Consider the following 25,575-nt stretch of genomic DNA (forward strand, 5'->3'; position numbering starts at 1 on the left):
GACGAACACTGCAGATTTTCATATGCATTTAACATTTATCTACTAGAATCCACCATGAGGCAACTACAGCAATGGCTTTTGGTCTTCACGCAGTCCCAGACTAACTGGTGGCAAAGTGAAAACAGCTATACCTGCCCAGCTGCGAAAATGAGCCCAAATGAGTCCTGGCTCAAATGAGCTCAGCCCTATCAATGCCACTGGCTGGAGCTCAGCCCCAGGTCAAGAGTTGTCCATGTCCCCATTCCCTCCACCCATTTATTGACAGAATAACTATTTACTTTGCTCTAGCTGGAGCATGGTTGCTTTTTGTGAAAAACAAAGGGGCACGTACAGAGCTGCAGGGCTGTTAGCAGAAGGTGGTGCAAGCAAGGTAGTTGAGGAGTATCTGGGGCTAGAAGAAAAGCAAATGCTGCAGGGAGGAGTGAGTGGCAGTGCAACAGAGTGCATGGAGCCGAGTGTCAGGAGCCTGGGCAGTGAGAAGTGCAAGAAGACCAGAAGGAGTCTTTCAGGTCGGGACTAAGAGACACTGTGCTTTGTTTTCATCTGCATGACCACTGTAGCAACCGGACCTGCTGTCTGCTGCCATCTTCCCTGCTTCATCCCTGTGCTGGGGAGCACACACCCTGCGTTTTGCCTCTCCTTCCAATGGGACCAAGGAGGGTAGCTAAGAAATACAGCAGTTGCTCAGCAACTCCCTGTACCCTGAGGAGGACAACGTAACCTATCTGCACCAGTCTCCTGGGTTGTTCTTCTCTGCACAGCTGGAGGTGCTCCTACCCTGACTTTTCCCAGGCTTTCCCTGCTCAGCCTGCAGATCTTCTCCCCCTGCAAGCCTCCAAAACCTCCATTTCAGAAAATAAAAAAGCCATTGTACAGGGTGCGCTGACCCATCGTGGCAGGACGGTGCAGGACAAAGGCCGAGCTGGAGACATGGCATCAGGTTATTGATCGCTGAGGAGACCTTGAGCTTGGGTAAACAGATGTCCTCCTCTCTCCCACACTCCATGCGTGTGTGAGCTGGCTTGCGTAGGGGGTGTGGGCCAGGCCTCACAGGTGGCAGCAAGCTTCAAAGGTAGGTCTGCAGCTCTGGGGGAAACCCCGGTGCCTACCATCAAATCTTCTAACAAAGAGGCTCTTCTGCTGCTGCTTCCTGCCCTCCTCCCCTCACCCCTCAGTCTGCGGTTGTTTGCTTGTGCCTGCTGTTTCTGAAGGGGTGCTGTGATAGCGGAGAAGTGCCCTTGCTCTCCTGGACCGCCCAACCTGGTTCACTGTGGAGGAGATCCTCCCCAGGGTTGCACCAAAAGGTGGCCCATGAGAAGCAAACGAGGGCAGTCTGTGCTGGGCCTGTTTGTACTGTGTGCCCCTCTGGAGGGGTGCATTAGAGCAAGCAGATGTGTGGCTGGCTGTTTGAGTGCTGATGTTCACCATGATGGGTTTAATGTTCCAGAGTGTGTTACCTGGTGCTTACATTCTGCAAGCATGTTTCCATATTGCAAGGCAGCCTGGAGGGCTTGGGGCTCAGTAACTGGGGGAAAGCAAGGAGACTGAGAAGCCCACTCGCCCCTATCATATGAACACTCCATGGCTTCCACGTGGGCTAAAATGTGCATGAGGCCAACCACCTCTTCCCACATCTGCAGCAAGTCCCTCCCATGCACTCATGCCCCCACGCTCACACGCACCACTGGGCAAGAAGATGACTCACAGACATGTAGACAGGGCACAGGCATTCCCCAAGACTTTTGTTTCCTCCCACATGGATGCATTCACATCCCTTTCCTCTCCAGCCACAGAAACAAAGAAAGCCTTTGGGGGTGATGGCAGAGGAAAGGAGAAGGAAGGTGGATGAGATATAACCAAGATTGTGGCTCTCCTAGACAACAGCTTTTCTTACTCTCAGAGCTGGGCTGAGAGGAGAGCAGTCAGGAGGAAGCAAGAGAAGCAGCCTGGGGGAGACAAGGGGCAAAGGAAGAAGGAAAGTGTCCCCCTGGCACAAGCAGAGGGTGGTAGAGGGCTGAATATTATGCAGGTGCTCTCTCCTCACTAGCTCAGCTAGAGAGTCAGTGACAGCATGGTCTTAGCCCTGGGACACAGAGTCTGGTGGGAATGGCAAGTTTTGCTTACTTTTAGGGACCAAGAGCAAAATGGCACAGAACGCAAAGTGCAACTTCAGGCTCCCAGGCTGTGCCTGTGTCCTGGTTTAACCAGGATAGGGTTAAGTTTCCCCAGCAGTGGGGGGGAGCTCTAGCCGGGTTATTCAGATACCATGTGGACGTCACATCCTGGCAGGTCACATTTTTCCTGGCGCGGAGCGCGGTGCACTCGTGGTTTTGTACATCGTGCTTCAAACTGCTGTATTTGGTAGCTATTTTGCTCTGTTCATTGCTATCACTATTACTGTTATTGTTATTGCTGTTGTTTGTTGTGTTGCTATTGCATTGTTGTATTAAACCTTTCCTTATTTCAGTCTTGGGGCTTTGTATTTCACTCCCTTTGTGGGGGAGGGGCAGCGGCCGCGTGGTCTCAGACCCCGGCAGGGGCTAAACCACCACAACCTTTGGCGCTCCAACGTGAGGCTGGAGAAGACTGAAATAAGGACAAAAGGAGAAGTGTTAGAGCAATCTGTTAGGTGTAATTTTTTTCTGGTTTTACTTGTATTGTTTGATAAGCGTTTACAATGCCTGCCAATTTGCTTGCGTGGTGGGGCTGGATTAATCCTTATATCCCCTGTGTGTTCCCAGTGCTGGTGTTTGTTCTCGGTGGAAAATGTATCAAGGGACTTGTTTTGCTCTACTGGTTACTGTCTGCTTATAATGGGCTCGTTTCGCTGCTTGTGGGGGTGCACCGCTACCTGTTTGCTGCCTGGTCTTTTGTTTGGGGTCTCACCCCCTCTATGGGTGAGCCAGGGGAGGAGATTCTCTCAGTTTTTGAGAGTTTCAGCTATCCCTGGAGCCTCCTGGCCACTGTGTTCGCGGCACAATGCTTTCTAAATGTCTGCCTGATCCTGTTTTGGGCCATGCGGTACTTCTCCAACAATAGCACCACCCGGAAACCTGCCCCGGGGGCAGATAGTTATAAATGGCAAGGTGTGTGGGAGAAGATGGGCAAGTGCCTGAGTCAGTGGTCACCCCCAATGCTTTGGGATTTCACTCCTGAACAAATGGAGAGTCCTGATAAACTGGTGGAGTGTTTAGAAAAGGTGTGCTGCCAATCTGACAAATCCCGGGAGACACAAATCCTTGCGATGTGCTGGGGGCTTGCCCATGCTTACCGTGTCATGTTTAACACTGTTCACTGCCCTCAAGGGGGCGAAAGAGCTGCAGGGTCTGAAAGTGAGGCTGCTGGTACAGCAGCTGGGCCAGGGGGACAGGCAGCGCCAGTACCGGTCGCCTCCACCAGCACAGCAGCTGAGCCGAAGGGACAAGCAGTACCAGTATCAGTTGCCCCGATACGGAAAACCAAATATACCAAAAAATCCCCTCGCAGTGCACAGGGTGATAATGAACCAGGCCCATCACGAGAGCAGGAGGAAGAGCCGGAGGTAATCATCCAATCTCTATCCCTAAGTGAGTTGCGAGATATGCGGAAGGATTACAGCCGCAGTCCAGGCGAGCAAATTTGCACCTGGTTGCTCCGGTGCTGGGATACTGGAGCTGCTGGTTTGGAATTGGAGGGGAGAGAGGCCAAGCAGGTGGGACATTTAGCCAAGCAGGTTGGTATTGACAAGGCAATAGGGAAACAGGCTCAAACCCTCAGCCTTTGGAGGCGACTCCTGCTCGCTGTGAGAGAGAGGTACCCCTACAAGGATGATTCTCTATGTCGGTTAGGCAAGTGGACCGACATGGAGAAAGGCATCCAAAACCTCAGGGAAATGGCTGTGTTTGACATGATCTATGGTGATCTGAATGATGAGCAGTCACCATTGGATCCAGATCTGGTCCCTTGTACACAGCTGATGTGGCGGAAGTTCCTGCAAAGTGGACCAGAGGCACATTCCAAAGCATTAGCAGCAGCATCCTGGTGGCAAGACAATCAGACAGTGGATGAAGTGACTATGCAGCTCCGGCACTATGAGGGAAGTCTCCCTTCCTCCCAACATGCCTGGGTTTCAGCCATAGAGGAACTGTCTCAGAGGCTCCAAAAAATGGAACAGGACATGTCCTATGTTTCACCTGCACGGGCCGATGTCTCAGCCATTAGAGGCAGGCGTTTCCCCACCCAAGAGAAGGGCGGTAGAAGGTACACACCACGGGGCACCCTGTGGTTCTTCCTCCGCGACAATGGGGAGAACATGAGAAGGTGGCATGGGCAGCCCACTTCCGCCCTAGCTGCACGAGTACAGCAACTGAAAGGGAAGACCACCATGAAAGGGGAGTCTTCCAAGAGAGATGCAGCTCCAGTGTCTAGTCAGAAATCCCCCAGACAGAATAGAATGGCCAGCAGTATGCTTGACCCTCTTGAGGGGACCAGTAAGTCATTCCTGCAGGAGTCACTCTTAGATCAAGTGAGTGATGGTGAGCAGGATTAGAGGGGCCCTGCCTCCAGCCAGGTGGAGGAAAGGGATAATCGGATTTACTGGAAGGTGTGGATCCGATGGCCTGGCACATCAGAACCACAAGAATACAAGGCCTTGGTAGACACTGGCGCACAGTCCACTCTGATGCCATCAAGCCACAGTGGAGTTGAATCCATCTGCATCTCCGGAGTGACAGGGGGGTCCCAACAGCTGACCCTATTAGAGGCTGAAGTGAGCTTAACTAGGAAGGACTGGCATAAGCACCCCATTGTGACTGGCCCAGATGCCCCGTGCATCCTAGGTATAGACTATCTCAGGAGAGGGTACTTTAAAGACCCAAAAGGGTACCGGTGGGCCTTTGGTATAGCTGCCCTGGAGGAGGTTGAGCAATTGTCCACCTTACCCGGCCTCTCAGAGGACCCCTCGGTGGTGGGGTCGCTTAAGGTCGAAGAGCAGCGAGTGCCAATTGCTACCAAGACGGTGCACCGGCGGCAGTACCGTACTAACCGAGATTCTCTAGTCCCCATCCATCAGCTGATCCGTCGACTAGAAAGCCAGGAGGTGATCAGCAAGACTCACTCACCTTTCAACAGCCCTATATGGCCAGTGAGAAAACCTAATGGCGAATGGAGACTGACTGTGGACTACCGTGGCCTGAATGAAGTTACGCCAGCGATGAGTGCTGCAGTGCCGGACATGCTAGAGCTCCAGTATGAGCTGGAGTCGAAGGCAGCCAAGTGGTACGCCACGATTGACATCGCTAACGCGTTTTTCTCCATTCCAATAGCACCAGAGTGCAGGCCACAGTTTGCGTTCACTTGGAGGGGTATCCAGTACACCTGGAATCGATTGCCCCAGGGGTGGAAACACAGCTCCACCATTTGCCATAGACTGGTCCATACTGCACTGGAGAAAGGTGGGGCTCCAGAACACCTGCAGTTCATTGATGATATCATTGTATGGGGGGACACAGCTGAGGAAGTCTTTGAGAAAGGAAAGAAGGTAATTGAAATCCTTCTGAAGGCTGGTTTTGCCATCAAGCGACAGAAGGTTAAGGGGCCTGGAAGGGAGATTCAGTTCCTAGGAATAAAATGGCAAGATGGGCGTCGCCACATCCCAATGGAGGTGATAAACAAGATAACAGCCATGGCCCCACCAACCACCAAAAAAGAGACTCAGTCTTTCCTGGGCGCTGTGGGGTTCTGGAGGATGCACATCCCAAACTACAGCCTGATTGTGAGCCCTCTCTACCACGTAACCCGCAAGAAGAACGATTTTAAATGGGGCCCAGAGCAACAACAAGCCTTTGAACAAATTAAGCAGGAGATTACCCAGGCAGTGGCTCTCGGGCCAGTCCGGACAGGGCAGGAGATTAAGAACGTGCTCTACACCGCAGCCGGGGAGAATGGCCCTTCCTGGAGCCTTTGGCAGAGAGCCGATGGGGAATCCCGAGGCCAACCTCTAGGCTTTTGGAGCCGGGGATACAAAGGCTCTGAAGCTAACTATACCCTGACTGAGAAGGAGATACTGGCAGCATACGAAGGAATTCGAGCTGCCTCAGAAGTGGTCGGCACTGAGACACAGCTCCTCCTGGCACCTCGACTGCCGGTGCTGGGATGGATGTTCAAAGGAAAGGCTCCCTCCACGCATCATGCAACAGATGCCACGTGGAGTAAATGGGTTGCGTTGATAACACAACGGGCTCGAATAGGGAACCGCGACCCCCCAGGATTAGTGGAAATGATCATGAACTGGCCAGAGAGCAAGGATGCTGGGATGTCACCAGAACAAGAGGTGAAACGTGCTGAGGAGGCTCCACCATATAACGAGCTGCCAGAGGAAGAAAAACAATATGCCCTGTTCACTGATGGGTCTTGTCGCATTGTGGGAAAACATCGACGATGGAAGGCTGCAGTGTGGCATCCCACACGAGAAACCACTGAAGCTGTTGAGGGACAAGGGGAATCGAGCCAGTTCGCAGAGGTGAAAGCCATCCAATTGGCTTTGGAGATTGCTGAGCGAGAAAAGTGGCCGAGGCTCTATATCTACACTGACTCGTGGGTGATGGCAAGTGCCCTGTGGATGTGGTTGCAGAAATGGAAACAGAACAACTGGCAACGCAAGGGCAGACCCATCTGGGCCGCTGAAGTATGGCAGGACATTGCAGCCCGGGTGGAGAACCTCGTTGTGAAGGTGCGCCATGTGGACGCCCATATACCCAAGAGTCAAGCCACTGATGAACATCAGCATAACCAGCAGGCAGACCAAGCTGCTAAGATTGAGGTGGCTCAGGTGGACTTGGACTGGCAGCGTAAAGGTGAACTGTTCATAGCCCGGTGGGCCCATGAGACCTCGGGCCACCAAGGCAGAGATGCAACATATAGGTGGGCTCGAGATCGAGGGGTGGACCTCACCATTGACACCATCACAGAGATCATCCACGGATGTGAGATATGTGCTGCAATCAAACAAGCCAAACGGGTGAAGCCCCAGCAGAATGAAGATCGATGGATGAAATATAAATATGGAGAGGCCTGGCAGATCGACTACATCACACTGCCACAGACCCGCCGAGGCAAGCGCCACGTGCTCACAATGGTGGAAGCAACCACTGGATGGCTCAAAACTTATCCAGTGTCCCACGCCACCGCCCGAAACACCATTCTGGGCCTTGAAGAGCGAGTCCTGTGGCGACACGGCACCCCAGAAAGGATTGAGTCGGACAACGGGACTCACTTCCGAAATAACCTCATAGATGCCTGGGCAGAAGAACACGGCATCGAGTGGGTCTACCACATCCCCTACCATGCACCAGCCTCCGGGAAGATCGAGCGCTACAATGGGCTGTTAAAAACTACATTGAGAGCAATGGGGGGTGGAACCTTCAAACACTGGGACACACACCTGACAAAGGCCACTTGGTTAGTGAACACAAGAGGATCTGCCAATCGAGCTGGCCCGGCTCAGTCAAAACTTCCACGTGTTGTGGATGGCGATAGAGTCCCTGTGGTGCGCATGAGGGACCTGCTGGGAAAAATGGTCTGGGTTAGTCCTGCGCCAGGCAAAGGCAAACCCATCCACGGGATTGTTTTTGCTCAAGGACCTGGGTGCACCTGGTGGGTGATGCAGAAGGACGGAGAGGTCCGATGCGTGCCACAAGGGGACTTGATTGTGGGTGAAAACACACCGTGAGTTATACTGTGCTTTTGTTAATTTTTCTTTGTCAATGCTAATTGCTAAGTGGCAGCTGGATGTGACGCACATGGTATAGAATAAAGGGGTGGATTATGTCCTGGTTTAACCAGGATAGGGTTAAGTTTCCCCAGCAGTGGGGGGGGGAGCTCTAGCCGGGTTATTCAGATACCATGCGGACGTCACATCCTGGCAGGTCACATTTTTCCTGGCGCGGAGCGCGGTGCACTCGTGGTTTTGTACATCGTGCTTCAAACTGCTGTATTTGGTAGCTATTTTGCTCTGTTCATTGCTATCACTATTACTGTTATTGTTATTGTTGTTGTTGGTTGTGTTGCTATTGCACTGTTGTATTAAACCTTTCCTTATTTCAGTCTTGGGGCTTTGTATTTCACTCCCTTTGTGGGGGAGGGGCAGCGGCCGCGTGGTCTCAGACCCCGGCAGGGGCTAAACCACCACAGCCTGTTTTGTTCAACTTCTGTGCGTATTTATGGTCACAGATTTTCTTTTGCATTGATTTCTAGGTCAATAAAATACCAGTTTTAAAACTGTTCCCAGCATGGGAGGACAAAATTTTTTTCTCTGAAGAAATTCATTATTGTATTCATTTGCAGTTTTGGCAGAAGCAAAACCCAGGGAATGCCTTTGAAAACTGAGGGATTACCCAGAGCTGTAGACAGAACAATGTCCTGGAAGCCTGTCTCCCACTGAATTAGGAATTTTACTCACATTTGCACTGAGCAAAGTCTTTGATGGCTAGCACACAGATCTCTTGGGGCTATAGATCTTGGGAGAGGAGCACAGAGATGGCAGAGCACCTCCAGAGATGGATGTAAAGGGATGCAGAAAACCCAGCCTGACCATGATGTGCTGTGTCCCTAGATGCCCCTGATGGAGGCCAAGGAACAGGAGGAAGATGTCAACTCCCTCTCAAAGGACGAATTGGAGACTAACTCACGTGACTGGCTCCGCTATATACCCCTTGGTATAGCCTTTCTTTTGCTGGCTGGAGCTGCTGCAGCAACCTGGTATTTCCTAGGTAAAAATTCAACATATTTTGTCCCCAAGCAGGAGGTGGATGGGGTGTAGTCAAGGCAAGTGCCCAGCCCAAAGCATGTTAGTGTCTCTGTGTGATCTTTACAGACTCATACATAGGGGTAAACCCCTCCCTCCTCCATATCATCAAGGTAATCCAGTAATGTCTTCTGTTGGCAGACTACAGACCGTGGCACCTGGAACCAGCCATCCTGCAGTTTTACTGTGGCAGTCTTCAGGTCCTCAATCGCCAATACTCCCCTGACCTTGGACAGGTGGAGTCCAGAGCCTTCTGGTTGGAGTCAGCTAAGCTCCAGAAGATGGTGAGGGCAATTTCATGACCAGAGGTGGCCCTCTGAGTAGAAGGAGGAAGGGGTCAGGTACCTCCATCCAAGTGACAGACTTGATGGGTCTGTACAGCAAGAGGGATGAATCATAGGGTTGGCTGTAGGTCCTTTGCCACTGTAACTCTGCACAATAGTTATCAGACTACATTCTTGTTGCAGCTGAAGGAACTGATTCGTGCCACAGAACTGGATCGATATTACAACTCGAGCACAGTGTATGCCTTTGGGTGAGTATCATTACCCACAGCATATTTTCTTGTTTGTGTGTGAAAGCTTCCAGTCAATTGTACTCTGGTTTCACTGAAATCTGGCCATGACAAGCTGCTGCAGTCCCCACCATGAGCTCTAGGCTAGGCTGGGCAGTTCAGATCCAGAATGGTTCCAGCATGACAGAGCTGGGGATATTTTGATGTTCATGTTCATCCGAGGTCATGATGAAAAGCCAAAACTGAGACATTTTTCAGAGAGGCAAAAGTTCAAGAGAAGAAAAAAATTAACTGGGAAGAACTGAAAAAAAGATCATGGGCTTGGAATTCTCAGTAGAAACTAAGCATCTGGAATTTAATTTGACTAATTCAAGGAAGTCACTTTATGGCCTGATTCTAGGCACCAGAAGGAAGAGGCCAGAATGCACCATGGAAAAGGTATTCCAGCCAAGAAGCATGGTCCACCTGGGAATAGGGTAACAGTGAACGGAACAGATGTGGGACTACAGCTTTGCAGGTCATCACAGTAGATCAGGAAAGCAGGAATAGCTTCCAGACTGAAGTATCCATTTGCTTCTGATTTTTTTCCCATGGAAAACTACATCCCTAGATTTGTCCTTCAGCTAAGAAAAATTCCAATTTTGTTGTAACTCCATTTTCAACTGGGGAAAGAAAAGTTTCACTTGCAATTCTTCCCCTAGCTTTTTACTGAATAAAGGTTTGTTTCAACATCTCTTCCCCCTCCCCCAGCCAATTTTCTCTGCCAGCTGGTAACAGAGTTTTCCCAGTCACAGTCTCCTGCAGCTTGAGCCTGCCCAAGCATTAATGGCTTGTGGTAAGGTATTGAGTCATTAATCATCCACTTGTCACCACTGGGAGGTGAGATAATGAAGTTTTGAGTGTTTCTTTTCAATCCCTGGTCAGTAGTAACCAAAGGTCATTTCTACCTGAAATGAGACTACTCATTAGACCAGTCTTGATTAATTATCACATTAATTTGACCACATATCGTCATCACTAAAGCCAGATGGCATAAAATGGCTTACTTCCCCAAAGGATTGATCATTAACAAGCACCATGGACATAGCAGCTCTCCTGCCCCACTCAGAATGACTTCTCTGGGTCACAGTAGTGAGCTGGAAAGTCCACACAGATATGTCTGTTTTATGGAAAAACAGTGGGGGGTTAATTTCTGGGGTTTGAATCTCCAGTGATTCTGGAGGGGAAGAGAGAGGATATTTAACATGCTATTTCTCTGTTAGGGAGGGGCCTCTGACCTTCTTCTTCTGGTTCACCCTCCAAATTCCTGAGAGTCAGCAGAAGGAGGTGACTGCTGAGAGGGTAAACACAATGCTCCACCAAGAGCTCTCCACCAGCTTCAACAGCCTGTCCTACCAGATGGAGTACAGTGTCAACCCAGACTCACTGGTTCTGCTGGGTAAGTAGCAGCTGCTCAGCTGCAGCCTGAGCAGTCAGAAATGTTCCTGTCATGTCCCGCTCACACGAGGGAGACAAGTGACTCAGATTTGTAAATCCCCAATGGAGTGGACAACGGTGAGACAAGTCTCAAAGTCCAAATATTTATTAACTTCTCGCAATGTACTAATTGGATACACAATAATTGGCTAAGTATATAACGAGCTGTGGCAAGCAATACAGTATGCCTTGCATTACTTAATGGTAGTGAGGGAAAAGGGGAAAAAGGAAAGGAGGGAGATGAAGAGAATAGAGGAATAGAGATCACCAGTCTGGGTTCCTGCGCTGATCCTGCCAGCAAGGGTTCCAGGAGGCATCCGTCTTCTTCATTTCACTCTCTGGACACACCTTCCCCCCCCTTGCCCCCCCTTGATTTATACACATTTTCCTTGGGGCCATCCCCTAGGTTGACCCACATACCTACATATCCCACGTACGGGGAGGGGTAGGGTGTTTCATAGGATGATGTAATTATTATGATCTTGTTAGTCTTCGTTAGCATATTGAGGGGTGTTAACTTTAATGTGCATTTCGTGGATAATGAAGCAAAGTTCATTCACCGGACAGATGGCCCTTGAAGTTTGTCCAGGTGCACCAGAGCAGAGCTGTCCTGTCTCCACAGGGCTCCCTCCTCCAGCTGCATCCTGTGTTATTCAGGCAGCCTTATCAGCTTTGACCTCCACACGATCCACCCCATGACTATAGTTTCATTGCGAGTGTTTGAGACGTTCCTTAGCTTGGAAGACCTCCACTCCCCCCGCTACCCTTTATCTCTTTCTCAGGCTGTTTTTCTCAGTCCTTGTTTCTCACAAGCCCCTTTCTTTCAGGACCTGTTTTTACAAGTCGTCTCTCACAGTTCCAAGATTTAGAAGGTGCTGAAAGGAGGTTAGGAGAAAAGGCCAGAAGTCACTACTGAAGAGGATGGAGGAAACCTGAAGAGGATAGGGAAGAGTGAGGATCAGGAGATAAAATTACACATATTTCTTCCTGATAGAGGAGAAATGAAATCTGATTTTAAAAAGCATCTTTCCTTAGAAGGGTTAAAGATTATTGGAGATACAGCTGACCATGACTGGCTGGATAACTTTTTTTTTTTTTTTTTTTTTTTCTCCTCCTCCCATCAGCTTTAGCTTCTGCGGAGTAAGATCTTACACAGGTCATGACTTTGATCAGCTCAGCTCAAAAATAGCAAGCAATTATATTTCCTGCTTTCCTTTGGGAGATTATTCCAGGCTACTTGATTGAGAGAAAAACATAACCTGAGTCACCACTAGTCTTCCTCTGAGACAAAGCATTGTTGACACTTCAGTTCTTGATGTATGATTTTAAGGATTATTTATCGTTGCCCACAGTGAAGATTACAGCCTGTTTAAAAAGCCACCCTTATAGAACTGCTCTAAAATAGGTGTTAGATAAAGAAATAGGGATGTGTCTATATTCAATGCATCCAGTTCCAGTGGAATTTGTCTTTAGTCTTTATAATGAGAACTTCTCAGATTGATCTGATCCCTCTTACAGAGCCCCAAACTTCACAGGTTTTAAGATATATTGTGTTTCTTCTCTCCCCTTAGAACTCTCATTTCCAAGTTTCTTCTTCCCATGAAATGTTACATCTCCAAGTTTTTTTCCCCAGACATATTATCTTGCATTTTTCTAAGGTGAACCTTATTTTAATATATCCCACCCATATTTTCTTTAACTTTTCCCTCCACATCTCAATTGTTCCATTTTGGGGTCATATTTTTTATGTCCCCAAAATTTGAAAATTTCTTCAAAATTATTTTCACTCCCTCATCCAGACCATCCTGTTAAGATCTTATTCTGAAGCTGCATTAGTATCTCACAAAGACACCTCCTCCTGCAGTTACCATTAGTCACTTCTACTTATGATTTGTTTCCAGCATACCAGACTTTATGCTCAGCCTATTTAAATTAACTTTCTTAAGAAAGATATCATGAGATAATATGTTTAATACTTCCAAGCCCATCTAGCATTTTCCCTTTATTTACTCACTTCATAGTGTAATTCATAAACAAACAGAAATGATGGTGCCATTCTTTTAGCTGTTTCCAGTTCCCTCTTATTCCCTTTGCATCTGTTTCACTGTTTTATTCATTTCAGCAGGCCGCACTTCTTTCTATTTTGGAACTAACACACCAGCTGTAGTTTCTCCAGCTCCTTCTGCTTTCCCTACTCCTTTCTACCTCCCTCTCCAGTCAGAAGCACAGTCTATCAACTAAGGCAAAAGCCAGAAACGTCTTATACTGCTGGGCCAGGCTGACCTCAAGTCAGTGACTTAACCTCTGGCTTCATTTGCTCTGTAAAACTGGCAAAAAATAGCTAGCTAATAGCAAGTCATTAGCACTTCATTGGCTTCTGGCAGACTCATTTGCTGTCCTGCTTAGCTCTAAACACTAAGTCTCCCTGCAGCCTGCCTTAAGACACAGAGCTGCAAACCATTGACTAGAGCAGGAACCTCTCCAACCTCTCCAACACTTTATTTTCACTAACAGCTACACTCACCTCAGAACACTGGCTTTGCCTTTGCCCCAGAGTTTCAGGACTTCCTTCTCCTTACAGGAACTCAGTTTTATTACCTTCAGATAAAAGAGTACTTAATATCAGCTCAGCATACATCCTTCCCTACAGCACATGAGCTCTAGGAGCCTACCTTATGCCTGCAAGATCATCTTTTCCACAACATCTGTTTTTGCCATGACAAAACTGCTCAGCTCTCCCCATAGAATTGCAAGCTCTGCTTAGGAGCTACAAAAGATCAAAGCCCTGACCTAGGCAAGACCCCAACAGCCATTCTCACACCCAACTGACCTCATGGTGCCTTTTATTTTGGCAATTATTCCCAGTACCACCTGATCTCTGGCCACTTCCAGTTCAGCTAGGAGGCTAGAGCAAAGCCCGGCTCTCCTAAAAGTGTTGTCCACCCTGAGACTCTTGCACAGATTTGTAGTCCTGGCTGGTGGCTTTCTCTGTATCTCCCTTCTCCAGAGGTGGACTCTGTAAGGATGTTGAATAGCTCATCAGCCACTGGTCATCAAAATATACCTCCTTCCCCACCCTCAGTAACTGCCATACTTTTCAGGGAGGGTTATTTAAACTGGGACAGCAGGAGAGGGGTGAGCAGATGGTGAAGACTCTGGGAAGTGGGGTTGTGCCCTGTGGCGTGGCTGGCAGAGAAGGGGGTTGGCTGCCTGAAACAATGCCCAGCCCTCCTGGGAAGTGGAAGAAGTCCTGGAATAGCACATGACAATGGGCAAGGAAAAAAAGCAGAGAAGCCAGTGGTGGGCTGGAAAGAATGAATTTGGGCTGCTGGATTTGGGGCAGAGGCCAGAGAGATTTCCCAGAGAGAGGGTGTGGAAGGCATGACTGAAACAGGTCCCTGAGAGCAGACAGAGAATTACCTGGAGGATGCTCCATGCCAAAGTTGTAAGTGAGCCGTTTACATAGGAAGGAAGGAAGTCATCGCCTGCCATGTTAACATTTAGATACTACTAGTTCATCTTTTTGTTTATCTTCCTTTATATATTTTTTTCCTAACAGAATCCAGTGTGAAAGACATAGTAGTGCTGAAATCCACCGTGGGTAGGCTATCTTTTCCTTTCCTTTTGAGTTTATGATTTATGGGAGGGATTTTTGCAGAGGACAGAAATCTTGCTGGCTTCCTGGAGTTGTAAATCCTGGGAAGGGGAGGTGAGAACAGTAGCAAGGGGGCACCAGTACTTCTGCTTGACCAGATCCAAACAACATGATGCAGCTACATGCTGGACGGTTCTGAGCATCCTGACACCTCTGCCCCAGTAGCACACTGCTATGCAGAGATACCAGCTCCCAGGGGCAGCGCAGCCACCTTAGTTTTGTCCCTGTCCTATGAGGCCTGTCAAAGAGCTTGCTGTACTGGTACAACGGTGCTAATTTGAGGCCCCATGAAATTCTGCTGAGTGGGGTAGGAGTTTCCCTGAGTGACTCTGAACTGGATGTGCTGTCAGTCATTTAGGAGTCTGTTGTCTTAGTGACATCTGAAGATGCTTTTAGTAATTTCAGGCACTGTTGTTAAGTGCTGTGGCTGGCAGCTTGCATTAGCTATTAGAAACTACATTTAAGCTGACTTTTACTCAAAAATCCTGGTCTGGAAGCCTGCTAAAACCTGGAAATCAGATGAGGGGGATGTAAAGCCAGGAAGAATATGGGGGTGAGAGAAGAAAGAGGTGAAAAAGAAGAAAATAAAGCCAGTGGAAGATAACTGTGCTGTGCTGATATTTAAAGCCTGAGGTAGTATTACCTTAACCAAGGAAGAGGGGGCAGTTCTTATAGACAGAAACTGGGACAACAATATGAGGGGACCAGTGCCACCATGATGTATGTAAAAGTAAACTGAGATTACTGAGATGAGTCATCCTTACCCTGAAATAGGGCTGACACTGATACCCCAAGGGAGAATACCGTATCTTGATTTCCCTTACAACTGCCCCTAAGCCTCACTTTTCCTCCTTTTACACCACTCTGAGGTTTAAATCCCTCTATCTTTCCCCCGGATTCAGGTTGCTACAGGTACAGCTATGTCCAGGAGGATGATGTCCTAAGGCTGGAGGGCCCTGACTACTTGGCTTCCAGTTGTCTTTGGCACCTTCACGGCCTCAAGGGCTACATGATCAAGCTACACTTGGAGTGGACTCTCCCAGACTGCAGGGACCGCCTGGCTATGTATGATGCAGCTGGGCCCCTGGAGAAACAGCTCATCACCTCGTAGGTAGCTCCTGAGCAGGGCAAGCACGGCAGGGAAGCCGGGCAGGATGGCACAGCACACCACAGCAGGGGAAGGTGTTAGTCTACATCAGAGGAAATTCTCTTTGATGCAGAACCTGCCTCTTGCTGATCAGCTGAAGTCACTGATGTGGGATATCACACAGCCAGCCACGCAGCCTGAGATTACAGCAGCCCAAGCTGTGCCTCTGCTGGCCCTTTATTTGATTGAGTTAGTGCCTCACAGCAGGCGTGTGTTGTGGATAACACAGATCTACATTGTCTCTCTTTCTCGTTCTTCTGTTTCATTTGTTTGTTGCTTTCTTCACTCCCATCTTTTCATGTCTTTGCCCTGAGGATCTACGGCTGCAGCCGGCAGGAGCCCATTGTGGAAGTCCTTTCATCTGGCCCTGTCATGTCCATTGTGTGGAAGAAAGCCATGTACAGCTACTATGACCCCTTCATCCTCTCAGCACAGGCAGTGCCCCTTAAAGGTGAGGAAGGCTGGAGGAGGGCAGCCATATATACAGGAAGGAGACAGGTTATCTCCTACAACATCACAGTTCCTAGAGGTGCTCCATCCCCATTAGGGGCAGAATTCACTCTAGATTGTAAGGGTAGAGGTTGTCAGTAAAAAGCAGGTTAGATGTTGCTCCCTCAGCTGGATTCACACATTAGCATCTGGCTTGAGTCTTTACAGCCCAGGCTCTGGCAAGCAGAGCCTGAGTGGTCATGATACTTTAAAAGAAGGCCAAGCTCTCATGCATGGGCAGACCAGATGTGGCCCAGGCATCACGTCCAGATGCACTTGCAGATAAATGTCAATTCAATATAAGAGTCTAAAGCAGCAATATACATTAACATTGCCCTTCTCTGGACAAGAGGAGAAAGCTAAAAGTCTTGCCAGGAAGAAATGAATATACCCTTGAAAGGGGATAGTGGAACATTCCAGTCACCTTTAGCATCAGGCCTTAGAGCCCCTTTCTTCCCTCCTACAACAGGTTGAGTATATGGCATCCCCAGGCTGGGGTTGAGCTGACAGGTAACATGGCTTTGAGTGTCTGTACTTACAGCCTGCGAAGTGAATATAACTCTGCGGGAGGGCCTGGAGCTGCAGGGGAAGATTGGCACCCCACACTATCCCAGTTACTACCCGCCCAACACGCAGTGCACCTGGCACATGACGGTAAGTGCCAGCTCCCACAAGAGCATCCACCCCACCCCTGATACCCATGCAGCACTGCTCACATTGGAGGGGGCTGTTACAGCCAGTGCTCTCAGTTAGATCATCATGAGAAGCAATCAGAGGGTGGCAGCCCCTCTAGCTCCTGCATAAGGTGTGCTTCTGAAAGGGAAGGAGTCTAATATGGCATGCCAGCGCAGAAATGCCATAGCTGAGGAGGAATTTGAAATCTGGTCTCCAGAGGAGTTCTTGAAGACAGAACCAGATTGCTGGCAATTGCTAGGAATTACCATGCTTTGAGAAGAGCAGCAGAGCCACCCTGGGCTGTGGCATGGCCCCAGTTTAGAGGGTGCTTCCTTCCGGCCTTCAGTGTGTGAATTGGCAGCTCTCCACATCTACCCTGTTTGTTTCTGTAACATGGAGTGGGCTGCAGCACTCATAGGAGGCATCCACATTCTGCTCTGGACCCTCTTGCCTCCAGGTCCCATCTCTCGACTATGGGGTCACCCTGTGGTTCGATGCCTACGCACTCAGCAGACAGAAGCACGACCTGCCCTGTACCCAAGGCCAGTGGATAATCCAGAACAGAAGGTGTGTGCTGGGGTCTGGTTTCTGTCTCACTTCCCACCTGGGATTAAACTGGGATTAAACTTCTGCAGGTTCCCTGCTCACTTCAGCCACCGGGTCTGAGGCAGGAGAACCTATCACCACACTCAGTGGCCACGGTTTGTGCTGGTGCCTCTTGCTTTTCTACTTCTTTTTCAGCCTCTCTTGTTCACAGGCTCCCCAGTGAGCACATTTCTTACAGATTTGCTTCGAGCTACCAGCCTGCCTTCTCTGTCTTGCTGTTTGCATCAGGCTTCCTAGTTTTCTCCTCTGTGTGTAACCTTGGTGTTCTCCTACATCTCCTGTGTTTGCAAATCTGCCTGTCACCACCTCTGCAATATTATCTGTGCGTGTCATTGCCTTGTATCCACCTCCGTATAGATCTTCCGCCTAGCTCCATATCCTCCTGCTTTGACTACAGCTGCTTTTCCCTGCAGGACTTTCCAAAATTAGCATCATATGTAGCTGGGGTTGCTGCCCACCACAGCCCAGGTGCAAAGGACCAAGAGTTGCTGTGCTCCCATCTCCTCAAAGCAAGCTCAAGATAGATGGACCTGTGGCTTTTGTTTTTCCTCCCACTTACTGCAAAATTGTCCCTTTCCCTCCAAAACCTCCCCTAGCCCATCTCATTAACTTCCTCTCCATTTCTTCTGTGGGGGTAACTTCTTTTCCTTCGAAGGGTCTGATTGAGAAGCTATGTTCCCCTGGCTTAGGATTTCCACTTTTTCTCTCCCTGCCTTCCTCTCTTAAACTGTCAGCGCCACAGTTTCTACAACATGTCTTCTTCAGGAAGAACTGAATGTCTTCTTCAGTAAGAACTGAATTGCTTTGTGTGCCTGAATTCAACACTTGCCCAGAAAGTGCTAAATGTCCAAAGATAGTAGGGTCACTCTGGGCTCTGGATAGCACGCCATATTGAAGGCATTTTTCTTTCCTGGCTTCCCCCTCACACCCAGTCTGTGTGGCCCCCTTCCCACCCCAGCACCACCAAGCTCCTTTGCCCCACTTTGTTATCCTCTCCTCCCTCCCTGACCAAGATATCCCTCCCGTGTTTGTTCCTCAGGTTGTGTGGCCTGCGGACCCTGCAAGCCTACGCTGAACGGATCCCAGTCACATCCTCTGCTGACATCACCATCACCTTCACCTCTCAAGTCTCCTTAACTGGCCCCGGCGTACAGGCGGCTTACAGTCTGTACAACCAGTCTGATCGTAAGTACAGGCTCCTCCCTGCTCCTTAGTGGGGTGGTGGCTGCCAGCAGCCCCTGTGCACTTGGCTTGTGTTAGGAGAAACACAAGACACATCCCATGAGTCCTAGGTGCCATCTGCCCTTCAGGCACATGCTCACAAATCAGTGACACACACACCACTTATCTCCCCAAAAGAAGAGGCATCTATGTGCGAAGCCCTGCCTCATGTTGCCAGAGCACCCATACACCAAAACCCAAGGCCAGAGAGTTGTCTACAGTTTCACCCTCATGCCCACATCATGGACTGGCCTTGGAAATTCAATGAGAGACCATCTCCAGCTTGAAGTGACTTTTATTTTGATTGTAAGAGCTCTTAGAGAGAGCTGTTTCCCGCTCATCTTGGAATCCGTGCAAGTGAGAGACAAATCAAACCACACACAAATACACATACACACATATGCAAATGCACTCCCACAGTCTGTCTTTCCAAGGTTTCTCCATCTCCCTCCTAAAGGCTGACTGTAAAGCATAGCAGTCTGGAGTACATGCACTTGCTAACACATGTCTAACAGGAACCCCTTCAAGGCCACAACCGAATTTTAATAACATGTACAAAGAACCTGTTTCAGCTTTCCCGCAGCACTCAGGAGTCATGAAACAGCTCTAAACCAGAGGTCTAGCATGGCGGGCAGGTGGTTGTCCTGGCTCTTGCCTGTTGGTACAACATGAAGCAGGAAAAGAGCCCTTTCGCTGGTGCATATAGCCTGGCTCCATTTGCCCTCGCTCAGAGCAGATGACATGGCAGATTTTGGGGAGCTCAGTGAGTGCTGCCAACATGCTGCTGCAGCACACGTGTGGTCAGGAAGGTGCACAGCTACATGCTCCACTTTCAAGCCACAGTGTTCTGCTGCAAGGTTTCCAGTCACCGGGGACTAACTACTCTCTGGTGGTTTCACAGCCTGTCCTGGGGAGTTCCTGTGTTCGGTGAACGGCTTGTGTGTCCCAGCCTGTGACGGGATCAAAGATTGCCCCAATGAGTTGGATGAGAGAAACTGTGGTGAGTGATTTCTTCTACCCACTGGTCCCTAGTCTTAGCAGAACACAATCCCTTGGTCTTCCTAAGGTAGGAAGAGATGTGGATGATTGTTGTGGTTTCAGCTCAGAGGGCAACCGAGTACCACGCAGCCGCTCACTCCCCTCTTCACTGCCAGCGCTGGGAAGGAGGAAAGCAAAAGGCCCAGGAAACTGAGATAAGGACAGGGAGGGATGATCTCATCCATTAAGGCACAGGCAAAAGACAGGGTCATTCGGGGAAGAAAAAAAATAACATAAATTTAATACAGACACTAACAACAACAGCGCTTGACAGAGTAGGACCGTGAGAAGCATTACCACATCTTGAAGACACCTTTCTCCATCCCTCCCTTCTTCCTGGCCTCAGCTTTGCTCACAATATCTCTACCTACTCCCTTCCAGTGGTTCAGGGGGCAGGGAATGTGGGGTTCAGCCAGTCCTGCCACTTATTCCACCCTGGGGAACTTCTGGAATTCTTTCCCTGCTCCTGCACGGTCCCCCTCTCACAGCAGACAGTCCTCCACAAACTTACTCCAACATGAGTCACTCCCATGGGCATGTGGGTCACCCCCACGTGTTGCAATCCTCCCAGTGCTGAACTACAACAGTGGGTCCTTCTTCCCATAGGTCCTGGCCTTCTTCTGGTGCAGTCACCTTGTCCCAGCGTGCCCCCCCCCCCCCCCCTCCCCCCAGGCCACAAATCGGTATCTGTTCCACCATAGACCTCCATGGGTGACAGCGGGGCAGCCCTGCCATCTCACCATGCTCCCACGCACCTCCCCCCTTTCCTCTTCCTTTCTTCCACTGACCTTGGTGTTTGCACAGAAGTTCTCCTCACAGCTTCTCCTCACAACTCCCACAACTCCTCTCAGGTTCATCTTGGTGAAAAGGCAGGTCCAACTTGGAGCTGGGGGAGCTTCAAGAAGCTTCTCACAGGTGGCCACCACTGTAGCCCCCTCCCCTGCTACCAAAAAAACCCTGCCACTCACTCAAACCAGGACAAGGATTTGGTTGACCTAGGTACAGCCTTGTACCACCCCTCCAGGAGCTCAAACCTCTGCATCCTTAAAAGCTTCGTTCCACAGCCACATGGTTTCAGCCTGCTCGGGAAGGAGCAGCAACACTTCTTGCTTCTGTGAACAGCACAGCCTTCCTGGGGGAACCCCCTAGTAGCCATCCACCAAGAGCTCCAGGCAGCCTGAAAGAAGCCCCTTGCCCAGGCTGTCCTCAACCTTGACCTGCTTTCCCACCACCCAGCCCCAACAATCAACCTCAGCCCTGGTATACATCCCGCTGTGCTGTCATACCGCTCAGCACCCCCCTCCCAACCCTCCCGCCCTGCCCACACCTCCCCAAGCCCACCTGCTGCCCTGCTCTCTCCCCTTTCTCCTCTGGCCATCTGTGATACTTGAGCTATACAGATCCTCACCCATACATTGCACCCCAGTTTGGAAGCATCTGAGTCTTCCATCATCCATCAGTTCTTCATGTCAACAGCAGTTAGTGCTGATGCAGACACCATCCCAGCATCCCAGGATTCCTGCAAAGCCCCATTCTCATAGGAACAGCTATTCAGGCTTAGGCATGACACTTAATTCATCTGCTCTCTAATCCCTGGTGTGAATGGGGGGGGGCTCGTCACATTGCTGCCACCACTAACTTTTCATTAGTTGTCCCCTACAGCTGTTTTTTCACAGACAGAAAGATCCCTGAATCACTGGAGACAGTGACCAATTCTGAAAGATTCAGAGGAAGGTATAGAAAAGTCTAAAGTAAAAGGAAGAAGAAATCTTTATCAAGGAAGTTTTAATTCAGTGCTGGAAATGTGAGACCTCTCACAGGATTGTCGAGGTTGGGTTTGGTATTGTCTGCAATCTTTCTGATGGTGGACTCTGCCCCATCATCCAGCTGTCTGATATCAGGGCTTGCTTGCTTCCCTCATATAGACATGGATACATATGCATCCCTATGAATATCTAATCCTTTCCTGAATCCTGTTAGTTTCCTGGTCCCAGGGATATCTTGTGTCATTCTGTTCCACAGGTTAACACAGACCAAGACTCAACAAAAAAAGTATTTGTTTCTCAGTGCTTTCAAACATCCCTTTATATTTGAAAAAGAAAACAGAAACATAATGATTACCTTCCTTTTTTATACTCTTGCCACTGTTGCATCTCTACTTATTCACTCTGTGCCTGTATGGAACAGTCCCCGTCTTTAAAAACAATGTTCACATTGCCTCAGACCTTCATGTGCCTTTAGTTATCTGGAAGCCTAACACTAATTACTGAAGAAATTATAGTCATTGCAGTAAGAAAATGCCTGGGAGGTGCTGCCTCATCATATTTGGTGTTGCACATAGATACACACAAACACAAGACAAGTTCCTGCTATGAAAATGTATAATCAGAAGTCAAACTCTGTGATGGGTAGGCACCTTAGGTCCATCTCCATCCTGAGCAACTATCAGAGCTCATGGACACTGAGGAATCCATTGCTGTTCAGAACTCACCTATCAGAGAGCAAGGGGAGCAGCTCCTCTGGAGGGAAAGGTGACACATGAGCCGAGGGTGACAGCAAGGCAGGAGAAACAGTGACCTCACCAGACAGGATGCAGTCCTACAGAACCTGAACAAGGCAAGCGGACCAGGTCTGGTGATGGTAACCCGGGATCAACCAAGACTCCAGTGACCTCAAGGCAAGTCTATAGTGATGAGGCAGGTCCGAGGTCAAGACAAGAAGTCCAGAAAAGTTAAGTCAGCATCAGCAAAGTGTAAGACAGGGTGCAGGCATACCTACACAGCTGCACTATACCTGAGCTGATCTTAAGCACATGTTATGAAGTGCGGGAAGAAGTTCCGAGCCTACCAGTGCACTTAGGACCCTGGCCCCACACCTGACACCTTGTCTTGAGTGCCTAATTTCTGGGTTCTTCCCTCCTGCACAGTGTGCCCTGCGAAGTTCCAGTGCCACGAGGACAGCACTTGCATCGAGTTCAGCAGGGTCTGCAATCAGCAGCTAGACTGTGTCAACGGGAGTGATGAAGAGCAGTGCAGTGAAGGTAGGGAGGAGACGGCATTGGGCTGAAAAATACCTTCCCCTACGCTTGAGCCAAGGCTGTTGGTAGTGTACTTCCCTCTTGTGAGGTAAGAGCACCAGCTGGGAGTTAACGTGCCCAACCTGCTCACAATGTTTGCTCTGTTTGCAGATGACCATGCTTGCTCAGGAAATTCCCTGTCATCATTTATGGAGTTCCTCCAAGCTCTCTGTTGCCTTTTCCCCTCCACTCAAAGGACTTCAGGCTGCATCTACAGCCTTCCTCAACCTCATCTCCCCTTCCTCTTTGTAGGAGTCCCCTGTAGTCCTTTCACCTACCGCTGTGAAGATGGGACCTGTGTGAAGAAACCCAACCCCCTGTGTGACACCACTGCAGACTGCAAGGACCTGTCTGATGAGAAGCACTGTGGTGAGGAAATGCTCAGTCGTACATCAGCCAGACAGGTTCAGGATGCCACATAGCTGCAAGTGGTTCCCTTTTCCCCCCACCACTACAGCATAAGCACCCACCCTCCCTTATTCCACCACCTTCTCCCTACCCCAGCCCCACAGCAGCAGTGCCACTGCTCCATCCTGCAACAGCAGTGGCAGCAGCAATGAGCCAGCTCTCTGTGCTGAGCTGTGAGCAGGCATCTGCTCTTTGGACAGCTGCTCCCCATCTCCTTCAGGCAGAGGCATCGGGCCAGATAGATGTGTCTCGCAGGCCAGTTCCTACCCACAGGCTGCCTGTTGGACCGTTATGCTGGCTTATGTGAAGTAATGCCATCCTACAAGGCTCCAGCAGGGAAATCACCAGTGACTGCATGGTCACGGGCAGGGAGAGAGCTTGTGTTTTGATTTCCCTGTTTGTTTTTTCTGGAGCCTCAGTGGGCAGCAAAAGGGAATGACTGCAAGGGTTCCCTGGCAGGACAGCAGGTAGCACAGACAGCTTGCTGCCCTGAAGGCATCCCCAGGCTGCAGCTGGAGGTGGGGTAAGGCTGCACAGGCATCAGCAGGGACATGCACTGGAAGGGAGTGCTTGCTAGACCTTTCCTGGACAGTACATAAAGCATCTGCTGGTTGGGTAAGGTAAGGGATTAGATGTCAAACTTTTCAGTCAATTTGGTAGGAAAGGAAGGGCAGGCACAGTATATTGTGTTCCCTTCCTCCCCTGAAGTACCTGCTGTGTCTCCTCCTTTTCAGACTGTGGGCTGCAAGCTCCTCTCAGCAGGATTGTGGGTGGTGCGAATTCTGTGGAAGGGGAATGGCCATGGCAGGCCAGCCTGCAAGTTCGGGGACGCCACATTTGTGGGGGAACGCTCATTGCTGACCGCTGGGTGGTCTCAGCTGCACACTGCTTCCAGGATGAGAGGTAAATAGGGGGGGGGGGATGCTGAACAGCAGAAGGCTTTGCATTGCTTTCCATGTCATGTGTGATGGGAGGATCATTCAGCTTGTGAAAATGTAATGTGGCAGCTGCACCCCTCATCTGGTACCTGTGCCATGCTTCTCCATGACTTGGAGCTGGGGAATGGATACCTGCAATAGTATTTGGGTGTGCATTCAAGGAAAAAGGGACAGCACTGGGATTCACAGAGCAGCTTTGGGAGGGCAATGGCAATGAAAGACACTTCACAGCTCCACCTTTGCTTTGGCTCTGGCTTGTCCCCATGCTGTCACAATCATGGAGGTGTCAGTGTGTGCTAGGATGGGGCCAGGATAGCATTACTTGCGGAGGATGCTGTTTGGGTCCCATGCTGCCTGCTCTTTCAGGAGGAAGCATGATCTCTCCTCCAGTTCCGTCCACACAGTGTATGTACCACAACAGCAGCAGGGGGGTCATTCATTCTTTCAAACTTGAAGAAGTGAGGAGGAGGAAGGTCCACAGCTGTGCTGCATGACCAGGCTGGGTGGAGGAAGGAGTGTACACCCTCAGGCCCAGCCTCCACCTCCTCCAAACTCCCCTTTTCCTCTACCAGTGGGCCAGTGAGGATCCCCTACCTCCCCAGCTACTACGGCTGGACTTCCCTAGCTGCCTTTTCTTCCCAGTGCTATGTGAGCTCGGGGAGGAGTTGCTGCTGGTCATCCTTGGTATGGTGACACCAGCCTTGGTAGGTCTGGGGCTGCTTTGTGCTTGTGCATGTCACCTCACCCTGCTCCTCTCATGCTCCTACCTGTGTCCTACAACCCTGCAAGGAAGCCCACCAGCACTGGGAGCAGGCCTTTCAGGCAGTCCATGCAGGCTGAATTTGGCCATTTTGGAGTGTTCCAGTGCAGGATGGATGGAGCTAGCACAGCCCTGTTAGATGGCATATGTGTGTGCCTGTCAGGGAGAGAATTTAAGTGGTGTGAGAGATAAAAAGTAGGGGGAAAAAAGAGGAGCAGAAGAACAGCAGCAGCCTGGGGTGGGTCATGTTATGGGCAGCAACCTGTGCAGGCAATAGTCTGGAGGGGAGTCCTGAAGGGGAGTCTGGAGCAACAGAGATGGTCATAGTAAACCAGGGAGTTTTTCACTGCCCCAGTGGGGCACTGTGGGAGAAAACATCATGTGCAAGGCAAAAGGTGGACTGGACTCTCAGTTTGAAAGCAGCCCTCTTCCTGCTCCCTCCTGCTCTGGTCCAGGGTGAGTTCCCCTCTGCTCCTCACCCTCCTGCTGCAGACAGGGTGTCCCTTCACTGTTAGCTCTTAGCTGTTCTGTTCTTAGAGGTGTCACCTTGTTACGCTGTCCCCAGCTTTAACCCCTGTTTCTGTAAAGGGCTGTCATGCCTTTTAATGCCCTCACCTCTGAGCTGCTTTTCTCTCTTCACACCCTCTTAGAAATTTCTCAGAGCTTGCTTTCCTTCTCCATGTCCCTTCTCTTTGCAGCTTTGCTTCAACAGCTTGTTCTCTGCCCTATCACAGTCATTTGCACATGACCAGCCCCACTTGGTTGCCTAACCTGAATATACCTTTTAGCC

At 49.9% G+C, this 25,575-nt stretch overlaps 1 protein-coding gene across 5 annotated transcripts in view; it reads left to right on the top strand.

Annotated features, from left to right (window-relative positions):
- The first annotated feature begins 332 nt into the window (after positions 1-332).
- TMPRSS6 (transmembrane serine protease 6) overlaps positions 333-25,575 on the top strand; it is a 44,983-nt gene continuing 19,740 nt past the window's right edge. For 3 of the 5 annotated variants that reach the window (XM_074871247.1, XM_074871242.1, XM_074871245.1), the window contains exons 1-15: positions 1,754-1,841; positions 8,591-8,747; positions 8,924-9,066; positions 9,250-9,317; positions 10,559-10,734; positions 14,332-14,373; positions 15,330-15,534; positions 15,889-16,025; positions 16,605-16,717; positions 17,196-17,305; positions 18,384-18,529; positions 19,467-19,565; positions 22,530-22,643; positions 22,932-23,048; positions 23,822-23,990. In XM_074871247.1, coding sequence (XP_074727348.1) covers positions 1,761-1,841; positions 8,591-8,747; positions 8,924-9,066; positions 9,250-9,317; positions 10,559-10,734; positions 14,332-14,373; positions 15,330-15,534; positions 15,889-16,025; positions 16,605-16,717; positions 17,196-17,305; positions 18,384-18,529; positions 19,467-19,565; positions 22,530-22,643; positions 22,932-23,048; positions 23,822-23,990 — 1,877 coding nt within the window. In that variant the 5' untranslated portion in view covers positions 1,754-1,760. Of the gene's footprint in view, positions 1,073-1,753; positions 1,842-8,590; positions 8,748-8,923; positions 9,067-9,249; positions 9,318-10,558; positions 10,735-14,331; positions 14,374-15,329; positions 15,535-15,888; positions 16,026-16,604; positions 16,718-17,195; positions 17,306-18,383; positions 18,530-19,466; positions 19,566-22,529; positions 22,644-22,931; positions 23,049-23,821; positions 23,991-25,575 lie in introns of those variants that run through there. The other 2 variants (XM_074871243.1, XM_074871244.1) reach the window with 2 other exon arrangements.

The sequence above is a fragment of the Strix uralensis genome, chromosome 5 (genome assembly GCF_047716275.1).
Source record: "Strix uralensis isolate ZFMK-TIS-50842 chromosome 5, bStrUra1, whole genome shotgun sequence".
Lineage (NCBI taxonomy): Eukaryota > Metazoa > Chordata > Aves > Strigiformes > Strigidae > Strix > Strix uralensis.